Source organism: Tupaia chinensis, unplaced genomic scaffold, assembly GCF_000334495.1.
Source record: "Tupaia chinensis unplaced genomic scaffold, TupChi_1.0 Scaffold000368_1, whole genome shotgun sequence".
NCBI classification, from domain to species: Eukaryota; Metazoa; Chordata; class Mammalia; order Scandentia; family Tupaiidae; genus Tupaia; species Tupaia belangeri.
The window spans coordinates 703414-714726 of NW_006159865.1; the positions used below are offsets into that span (position 1 = coordinate 703414).

The 11313-nt window shown below is 42.1% G+C and overlaps 1 protein-coding gene across 1 annotated transcript; it reads left to right on the plus strand.

The window, feature by feature from the left end:
- The first annotated feature begins 2697 nt into the window (after positions 1-2697).
- Positions 2698-3060, plus strand: LOC102493824 (ubiquitin-like protein 5). Its single transcript, XM_014589679.1, has one exon. The coding sequence runs from the start codon at positions 2698-2700 to the stop codon at positions 3058-3060; it is 363 nt and encodes a 120-aa protein (XP_014445165.1).
- Positions 3061-11313: the final 8253 nt, after the last annotated feature.

Genomic DNA, 11313 nt, shown 5'->3' on the forward strand with positions numbered 1-11313 from the left:
GATGAAAATAAAAAATAATACATGACGGGAACCAGCAGTTAGCGTAATGGCTATGTCGCTGGACTCCCACGTAGTCGACTGCGGTTCGCGTCCTGGACCCGGTGGCTTAAAACTCACGCCGGGTGCGTGTGCGTGCGTGCCCAAGATCCCGAGAGGAGAATGGAGGAGGAGAAGGGATTGCGGCGTGACCATCCCCCCTGGGGGGTGATTTCCTGCTTTCTGTCTCTCTATCTCTCTCTGTCTGTCTGGCGAGCGCACGCGCCCTATAGCAAAAATCTCTCCAAAATAAAAAAAATAAATAAATAAAAAATAATACATGACCAAATGCAAACATCCACTTAAGTAGAACTGAAAATGAGCAGCACCGTCAATGAAGTAAAGGAGGGGGGAGTTTGTATTTTAATTTCACATTACCAAGTGAAGAGTCCTACTGTGTTTGGGTGATAAGATAGGTAATAATTCTTTTCTTTCTTTTTTTAAAAAAACAATTATTTATATTTTATTATTATTATTATTATTTCAACTTGCTATAGGTCATGTGTACCCATCAGAGGGAGACAGAGAGAGAGAGAGACAGACAGAAAGCTGCTAGGTCTGGGACTTGAACCATGGTCAGTAACGTGGAAGTCCAGCACCCTAATCACCATGCCACCTGCTGGCCCCAGGTTTTTTCTTAATTTTTAAAATTTAACTTTCTTCTCCCTTTACTTAGTTTAAAAAAAAAAAAAACTTGTAAATCCAGAGGGAAAATAATATACATGTTCATTCATATTTATGTGTAAATATGTATACTTTCTTATAAAACAATGGGGTTTTTCCTTAATAGTAATCGCAAACTATCCCTGACCCATGGACAAGAAACAGGGGCTCTACCTCAAGTCTGTCTTGGTAGCTCAGGTTCCCCCAACTCTGATCAGCAGGAGGACGATTGGTATCTAGAATGAATGGCATAGGGCTATCATATTTCTCTGCAAATGAAATCACCTAGGGGACTTTTTTAAAAAAATGCAGTGTCCAGTTCTCCCAATAGACCACATGACTCAGCATCTCTAGGGATAACATGGAGATGACAGGGGACCAGCAGTTGGTGTAATGGCTATGGCACTGGACCCCCATGTAGTTGATTGCTGTTCAAGTCCCAGACCCGGTGGCTTAAACGCACGCTAGGCACATGTGCCTGTGTGCCGAAGATCTTGAGAGGAGAATGGAGGAGAAGGGATTGCAGCGTGGCCATCCTCCCTCAGGGGGTGATTTCTTGCTTTCCATCTCTCTGTATCTCTCTCTTTGCAGAGAATGCACTTGCTCTATAGCCAAAACCTCTCAAAAAAAAAAAAAAGATGGAGATAACAGTATTTTTTTATTTTTTGGAGAGGTTTTTGCTATAGGGCACGTGTGCTTGCCAGACAGACAGAGAGACAGAGAGATAGAAAGCGAGAAATCACCCCCCAGGGGGGATGGCCACGCCACAATCTCTTATCCTCTGTTCTCCTCTCGGGATCTTGGGCATGCATTCACACGTGTCCAGCGTGAGTTTTAAGCCACCGGGTCCGGGACGCGAACCGCAGTTGACTACGTGGGAGTCCAGTGACATAGCCATTACGCTAACTGCTGGTCCCCAACAGTATTTTTTTTTTAAACTTACTGTGTAATTTCACTGTCCAGGTGGTGTGAGAAGCAGCGAGTTCTTGAGAGCAATAGTTCCAGGATGGGGACTAGGCTTCTAAATTTCTAACAAGCTGGCTTCCCAGTGATGTACATTCTGTTGATTTTTGGACCAGACTAAGTGACAAGGCTCTAGAGGAATGCCTCTGCCTTCATTTCAGAAGTGATCCGGGGGGTAACTCAGTACCTGGGTTACAACATCACTTGGGAGGACTGCTTCATTAGTTATCAAAATGAACATTTGGCAGAATCTGAGCTTGCTTTGCCACTTCAGACTTGTGTGCTTTATTACGAGTAATGCTGGGGGTCTCTTGTGTTCCTCAGGGGGCCAGACCACTGTCACTTCCACCTCGCATTTATTGAATACAGGGCTGTAAGGCCATAGGAAACTGGCCCCTGCTCCCCATGGGGCACAGGGAGGCAGAGGTGCCTACACTGAGTGCATCAGAATCTCATGGGACCAGCAGTTAGCGTAATGGCTATGTCGCTGAACTCCCATGTAGTTGACTGCGGTTCGAGTCCTGGACCTGGTGGCTTAAACTCATCTGGGCGTGTGTGTGTGCACCCAAGATTCAGAGAGGAGAATGGAGGAGAAGGGATTGCAGAGTGGCCATCACCCCTGGAGGGGGTGGAGGGGGAGGCAGTGACTTCTCACTTTCTGTCTCTGTCTCTCTCTGTCTGGCGAATGCACGTGCCCTATAGCAAACCCCGCCCCCCCCCAAGAAAAAAGAATCTCATGGCATGCCTCTTATTAATGCTCTTGAGCCTACCTAAGAGATTCCAATTTCAACGGTCTTGGCCATGCTTAGAAGTGAGTAACAATAATAACAGAGATAGTTCACTTGTATTCAATATATGCTATATGTCAGGTACTGTTCTGATCATTTCATAACCAAACTCCATTTCATCTTCATAATGATGCTATCGAGCAGGGACTTACGTTATCCCCAGTGTACAAATTGAGGAAACTTATAAAGAGATCAAATAATTTGACCAAGATCATAACAGTAGAAAACTACAGAGAGCCTGGACTAAATGTTCCAGCCAGGAAAATGTGGCATCCATGGGTTCGAGGCAATTCGAGCTCCAGCCAGGCTGATCAAGGTGGTTTGCAACAGCTGTCTGGGGAAGAAGGTCTGTGTGCAACGCAGCACAGATGACACCATTGGGTACCTTAAAAAGCTGATTGCAGCCCAGACTGGCACCCATTGGAAGAGGATCATGATGAAAAAGTGGTACATGATTTTCAAGGATCACGTGTCTCTGGGGGACTGTGAAATCCATGATGGGATGAACCTGGAGCTTTATTACCAATATAGCAGATACATTTCTCCCTGCTCCACCCCTCCCAGTCACCCACCTACACTCTCCAACACTGGTGGAGAATCTTGTGTTTAAAAATTCACTTTAGTAAAAGCTCAGATCCTGGAAGAAAGAAAGAAAGGAAGGAAGGGAAGGGAAAGGAAGGGAAGGGAAGGGAAGTGAAGGGGAGGGGGGAAGGGAAGGGAAGGAAAGGGAAGGGTGGAAGGAAGGAAAAAGCAGGCAGGCTTTGGGATAATTTAATTTTTTTTTTTTTTTGGAGAGGAAGGAAGGAAGGAAAGAAGGAAGGAAGGAAGGAAAGAAAAGAAAAAAAGAAGGAAGGAAGGAAGGAAGGAAGGAAGGAAGGAAGGAAGGAAAGAAAGAAAGAAAGAAAGAAAGAAAGAAAGAAAGAAAGAAAAGAAAGAAAAAAGAAAGAAAAGAAAAGGAAAGGAAAGGAAAGGAAGGAAGGAAGAAAGGAAGAAAGAAAGGAAGAAAACTGTAGATATGGGATTGTAGTGCAAGAAAATTTAGCATAGTTAGCTATGCTAACTATGAATTTCTGACTAGAGAAAGGAAATAAAGGAAAAAATAGAAGCAAGTAGTAAAAGGCTGGTAGGCTGGGTGCAGAGTCACAGCCTGAGGTTGTGCCTGAGGTTGTGAATCTTCAGATCCTTCAGATCCTACATATCCCTCTTTGAATGGACTGATTCCGATGCAGGTGGCTCCCAGCTCATCCTGAAGTTCCATTTACAGGTTTCCTGACCCAATAAACTAGCTTCCCAGGACCTTCTGGGGAGCTTTTTAAAGTACAATCTCCCGGGGGCCTGCAGGTGGGCTGGTGACTAAGGGCACTGGACTCCCACATGGCCGACTGTGGTTGGAGTCCCAGACCTGATGGTTTGCTTGCTCTCTCTCTGTCCCCTTCTGGTCAAATTTAAATAAATAAATAACATTAGGTAAAATAATTTTTTAAAAATACAATCTCCTGCATCTTCTTTCTCTATATTTTCACTCCTTAGGCACAGCATGAGGTCCAGGAATCTGCATTTTAATGATCATTCTCTTTCTCCCAAATGATTCTGATGTGTGGCCAAGTTTGGGATTCAGAGGAAAAATAGGACTCTGAGGCTGGCAGCCTGGGTTTGCTACTTGCCACCTCTGTGTCCTCATTCATTCATTTGCTTACTCTCTTAACAATTACCAAGCACTGGAGCAACTCCTATAGGCTGGCACTGGATGCTACAGATTTAATAGCAAACAAGCAAATCCCTTCCTTGTAGAGTTTCCATTCTGGCTTCTCAAGCACTGAAAGTAGAATTGGGGAACATTAGGAGGACTGGCAGGTGGCATGGTGGTTAGGGCCGCTGGACATCCCCATGGGTCAAGTCCCAGACCTGGAGGCTTGCTTTCTCACTCTGTGTGTGTGTGTGTGTGTGTGTGTGTGTGTGTGTGTGTCTTTCTGGTCAAATTAAAATAAATGAATGAATAAATAAAATGAAATAATTATTAAAAGAAAAGAATTGGGGAACATTAAGTAGCAAAAGGGGTCTGCAGGACTGCAACTTCAGAGTGTCTGGAGAAGGTCTCATTGGGAAAAATGATAGTTGAATCAAGATTTGAAAGAAGCGGAAGGTTATGCAGAGAGTCGTGGGAAAGGAGTTCCTGACAGAACACAGAGCTAGTGCAAAAGCTCTGAAGCAGGAGCATGCTTGGCATGTCTGAAGAATGGCCAGCCAAAAGGCCAGGGTAGAGGGACTAGGTGAGTGAGCAAGAGAGCTGGAGGAAATGAATTCAGAGAAATAACAGGGGGCACATCATGTAGAACTTGAAGGCCACCCAAAGGACTTGGGCTTTTATTGGGAGTGATACAGGAAGCCATTGAAAGGTGCCAAGTGGATCACCTGATCTTTCTTGTGTTTATAAAAGGATCCCCTGGTTGCCGGGTTGATAATAAACTCTACTAAGGTAAAAACAGAAAGTTGGAGACCAGTTAGGAGGCTAGATGAGAGAGCATGCTGACTTGGATGAGAGTGGCAGGAATTGATGTGATGAAAATAAGTACCAGCAGATGGCGTAATGGTTACACAACTGGACTCCCATGTAGCTGACTGCAGTTTGAGTCCCATACTGGTGGCTTAAAATTCACACCAGACGTGTGTGTATGTGCATGCCCAAGATCCCAAAAGAATAATGGAGGAGAAGGGATTGTGGTGTGGCCAACATCTCAAGGGCTGATGTATATCACTTTCTGTCTCTGTCTCACCAGCAAGTGCACACACCCTATAGCAAAAATCTAAAAACGAACAAACAGTAACAAAAACAAACAAAAAAAGTGATGAAAAATGAATATTTTCTGGATGTATTTAGAAAGTAGTGAAACAGGGAACCAGCAGTTAGCGTAATGGCTATGTCGCTGGACTCCCACTTGGTCAACCTGGTTCACATCCCAGACCCACTGGGCACGTGTGCGTGCGTGCCCAAGATCCCGAGAGGAGAATGGAGAAGGGATTGTGGCATGACCATCCCCCCTGGGGGGTGATTTCTCGCTTTTTGTCTCTATGTCTCTCTCTGTCTGGCGAGTGCATGCGCCCAATAACAAACAAACAAACAAAAAACAACCTCTCCAAAAAAAAAAAAGAAAGAAAGAAAGTAGTGAAATAGGATTTGCTGAAGATTTGGGTTATAAGAGAAAGAAGTCAAAGATCTTCTTAAGGAAAATGTATTTCAATCATTGATTCCTTAAGTAATGGTAACTGGGCACCATGCTGTGGTTTTATGTGCTGTGCACAAAGCCTTACGGGGTATATTGGTAAACTAGACTCATGGTAGCAATCCTCATGGAGTTTCTATCCTAGTGACACAAAGACAACATGTATTACTGTTCGCCTGGGACTGGGACGTGGGGCATTCTAAGAGCAGGGAAAGTCTGTTTGGAAAGTGATGAATACAAATCCTGAAACACAACAGGGAAGACATTTCTATATACAAGTTATGTACATAGTAACTTACGTAAGTGTGAAGAACATGGGTTTTTGCTGATGAACTACAAAGGGAAAGGGAACAATCCATCAAGATGGAATGGAATGAAGAATTAAGTTGGGCTATATCGCCATGATTTCTTTGGTAAGCCAGCAGTCTTGTTTGGTTTGGTTTGATTTCTATTTCAATATGGTGGATAGTTTAGTAGACCAGTAGCATAGTCAGGAAGCCATAACCATGGGACTTGGAGCCATCCCTAGGAAATGCTTTGGGTTTGCTTTGGGATTACAAGGGGATGACTTGTCAGTGACTTAGTTTGCTGGGACAAGGTCCCAACCAAGGATATTTGGCAATGTCTGGAGACATGTTCAGTTGTCATAAATAGGACACAGGGTAGGGGAGGGTGTTGCTATTGGCATCAAATGCTGCTAAATGTCTACAATAAAAAGGGCAGCCTCTCTTTCTTCTCTGCCCCCGACCCACTGAAGAATTACCCAGTCCTATCTGACAATAGTGCCTAAGGCTTAAAAACCATGACATGAAGAAGACAGATAAAGCTATCACCCAAAACCACAGGCATAGGATCACAAACAAAATCGGTAGCTTGAGAAGAAAAATATCCACAGTCTAATAAATGTTATGAACCCTGGGTAATACCATCATGTCACCAATGAAAGCGAATACTCAGAAGAACAAGTGTGGAGTGTCTCCGAGTTTTTTCCAGAAATGACCCTTTGGAGGCAACCATCTTATTCTTGCTGTCTTCACCAAGGAGGAGGGAGAGCCTTTTCTTCCTCTTTAAAGGTTCCGATGGCCTGGGACTGGGATGTGGGGCATTCTAAGAGCAGGGAAAGTCTGTTTGAAGATGTTTTTATTCTGGGAAAATTAATGGGCAGACAATGTAAAACAAAAGAGACAAATTGTTCTTTTGGTTCCAAATAAATGCTTGTTTTCTAACACTGCCTGAATTTAAATGGTCCTCAGTTTGACTGTGAAATTAACACCTCTTTGAGGTTAATTGTGGGGGTGGGGTGCAATTCACACCACTTCCAGAGCTATTGTCTGTCTGGAATGCAGAGGGAGCCGGCAGCAGTGCTGGTAAACTCACTTAACCAGCAGCCATTCCCGCCACCACCAGCCACAGGCTTTCTGGTCCCTGGAGTTAGGAATGGCCTCTTTACTGAGTGGGTTTTGCACAAAAGATGCATAACTCATAATTACACAACTGTCAGCTACAAGCTCAGAATCTTTAGTCATTAGCCAGAGGACCTTTAAAAATCTTTTTAAGTCTTTAGGGTCATCCAGTTACACTTTTTCAGTTTCTTTCCTACTCTAAAATTCTGCCATTTTTATGGATCCTTCAAGCAATGACTTAAGAGTGGGAAGCAACCTTAGACTCTGTTTTGTGGTACAGTTTCTCTCAAGTTACGTCATGGAAGGATAGTAAACAAATGGTCTTTAGGAGCAGTATGTGTACATGGGACAAGCAGGTGGCATGATGGTTAAGATGCTAGACACTCCTGTATGGTCGTCCATGGTTTGAGTCCTGGACCTGGTGGCTTGCTTTCTCACATTCCCTCATTTTCTGTGTCCCTATCGCTCTCTCTCTGTGTCTCTCTCTGGTCAAATTTAAAAAATAAATAAATAAATGAGTGAATTAATACATTTTTAAAATTTCAATAAGTAATAAAAAAGAAATGTGTACAACAACTTTCTCTGGGGAGCAAAATATTTTAAAATAATTATTTCATATTATTAAGATTCTTTCTATAAATATGGAATGAGTGTTGAATGCTGTCATTAATACATGCATATATGCCCGTTTTTTCCATAGCTTACATACCAAATGTCATTAGGTTTTGTCATTTTTAATAGATTTGGCTAGTTTACTATAATACTAATTTTAGAATATTTATATTTGGGTGTCTTCAGGCTTTAAGAAACTTATCTACATGCAATTATATGCTTTATTTATACTGTACCTAAACATCTTTAAGTTGATAGAAGTTCATATTCCATAGAGCTTCTTGCCTTGACCAAGTGCTATTTATTTTTTATTTATCTACTTATTTACCACCACAGTAAAGACTGAAGAAAGGGATATTGAAACTACAAAAAGAATATGATTCTAGAGTAGATTTTGTTTTCCTCCAAACTAAATTTTAAAAATAAAGAAAGTGTTAGTATCTTTCTGAAATGTCTTTTTTTTTTACTTTATTTATTTGTTTGTCTTATACTTTGTAACAGGCATGCATGCCCACTAAAGAGAGAGAGAGAGAGTAAGAAAGCAAGCTGCCATGTCCAGGAATCAAACTACCGTAGGCCATGTTTGAGTCCAGCACCCCAACCACCACACTACCTGCTAGCCCCTCTCAAGTGTCTTATTGAAAAAGGCTATCTGGGACTAGCAGGTGGCATGGTGGTTAAGGTGCTGGACACTCCCACATGGCTGACCACGGTTCAAGTCTTGGACCTGGTGGCTTCCTTTCTCTCTCCCCCTCTTTCTCTCTCCCTCTCTGTCTCTCTCTGTCAAATTAAAAATAAATGAATGAATAAATAAAATTTTTTAAAAAAGGCTATCGAATCTATTTTTCTGCAAGTTTTTACTAGGAGCATACATTTTCTTCCTACAGTGAAATAATAAGTGCATGAGTCTTTTTTTTTTTTTTTTTTTTTTGGAGAGATTTTCACTGTAGGGCGCGTGCGCTCGCCAGACAGACAGAGAGAGACATAGAGACAGAAAGCAGAAATCACCCCCCAGGGGGGATGGTCACACCGCAATCCCTTCTCCTCCATTCTCCTCTCGGGATCTTGGGCACGCACGCACACGCGCCCGGCGTGAGTTTTAAGCCACCGGGTCCAGGACACGAACCGCGGTCGACTACGTGGGAGTCCAGCGACATAGCCATTACGCTAACTGCTGGTTCCCAGTGCATGAGTCTTTTAAAAACAAAAAGAAAACTAGATTATTTATTGCAAGACATCAGTCATTCTCAGAATTTTTGTGCTTAGAGTTGTTCAAAAAGGCTGGAGAATGGGCCAGCCTGTGACGTGGTAGTTAAACTGACTGGATGCCCATGGCCAACTGTATGGTTTGAGTCCCATGTGTGGTAGCTTGGAAACATGGCAGACACACGTGTGCATGTACCCAAAATTCTGAGAGAAAAATGGGGGAGAAGGGTTCTCTCTCCTGGGGGAAGCTTTTTCACTTTCCGTCTCTCTCTCTTTGGCAAGCACACATGCCATATAGCAAATAACAAGGGGAAAAAAAAAAGTCTGGAGGACAAAAATGAAGAAAATACATGAAAGAAATTCAAAATTATTCCCAGATACCATGTATAAATTAAACTTATTTCCCCATTTTGTCTTATTCCCAAACTCTCTTATCAGCCTACCTACCTCCCAGTGCTTATTCTCAACATGTAACTAGGACAACCAAACAAAATCCTGGCTTATTTCCTTTGAGTGATTTTTGTTGTGAAAACGACATGTGGTCATTAAATAAAAATTGAATAGATACATGACAGAAAGAAGAAAATTAAACTCATCCATACATTCCATGCCCCGGAGATAGCCACCATTAATGGATTTGACTGTATCTTTTCAGCTTTTTTCCCATAAAAGTGCTTTTTAAAATAACTCATAGTCTTTAAAGTATCATTTATCCCCAAGTTCTTTACTTAAGAATGTGTTATGAACACTATTCTGAACAATTTTGTATCAAAAACCATCTTGATTCGTTTCTATAATGCTTTATTGTTGGGTTCTAAGGGTGCTTCTAACTTTCTATTGCTATAAACTTACCTGTAGTCAATTCTTTTTCACTTCACTTTTGTGTTTATCTTTAATTATTTACTTATAGTAAATTCCTAACTGTGGCACTACGGGAACCCATGGAGATGCCTTCTCTAGGTCCTTGACAGGTGTAGCACTTCAAAATTCATCCTGACATAATTTCATCGTTCCAACCTCAGGTAGCTGACAGACAAGCCAGGGAAGGCCCTTGTGTGGCCTTTCAGATAGTCTTTGGAAACACAATGATTTAAGAAGTGTAGGTGGTTCGGTTGACTGATGACCCACAAACCATCACAGAAGCAGCTTCAAAGGTGACATTTATGAGGAGTGACTTTATCACTGTGCTATTATGATTTCTGGTAAAGAAGTGGGTGAGAGCAAAACAGAAAGGGCTTTCCTTTGAGGAAGAAAAAAAAATCAAACCTCACATAATAACAAATTCAGATTGCACTCAGCAAAGGTAAAATCGTTAAATGCAAATTTTGGCTCAATTAAATTACAGGTAAATTGAAAATACAGACATCCTACAACCAAGAAATTCCATTTCTTTTTTTTTTTTTTGGAGAGGTTTTTGCTATAGGGCGCGTGCACTCGCCAGACAGAGAGAGATAGAGAGACAGAAAGCAGGAAATCACCCCCCAGAGGGGATGGCCACGCCGCAATCCCTTCTCCTCCATTCTCCTCTCGGGATCTTGGGCAAGCACGCACACGCGCCCGGTGTGAGTTTAAGCCACCAGGTCTGGGACTTGAACCACGGTCGACTACGTGGGAGTCTAGCGACATAGCCATTACGCTAACTGCTTGTCCAAGAAATTCCAGTTCTAAATGATATTAGAAAATTCTTGCTTATAATAGTTGAACTTTTTTTTAAAAGAAAAGAATTTTTTAAAAGAATTATTTATTTAATTTTTATTTATCATTATTATTATTTTTAAATTTGCTACAGGGCATGTGCATTCACCAGAGAGAGACAGAGAGAGAGAGAGAAAGTAAGAAAGCAAGCCTCCAGGTCCAGGACTCGAACCATGGTTAGTCATGTGGGAGTCCAGAGCCTTAACCACCACACTACCTGAAGCCCCAAGAAAGGAATTATTTTTTTAAGTATTTATTTAATTTTTTATTTGTTTATTATTCTTCTTCAATTTGACCAGAGAGAGCGACAGAAAGAGTGAGAAAGCAAGCCACCAGTCAGGTCCAGGATTCAAACCATAATCGTCCCTGTGGGAGCCTTAACCACCACATCACCTGCTGGCCCTGAAAAGAATTATTAACCACCTACATGTTTATTAGTGGGGAATGAATGAATTAATTATAGCATTTGCATACAAAGGAAGAGGATTCAGCAGATAAAAGAAATACTTTTCTATAAATCAACACGGGCATATATTTTAAAGCATAATTGCAAATAAAAAAAAAAAATCCAAAACTGGAGCAGGCAGGTGGCATGGTGGTTGGGGCACTGGACTCCCACATGGCCAGCCATGGTTTGAGTCCTGGTCCTGGTGGCTTGCTTTCTTACTTTCCTTTCTCTCTCTCTCTTAACACCCTCTCAGTCTTTCGCTCTGTCTCTCTCTGGTC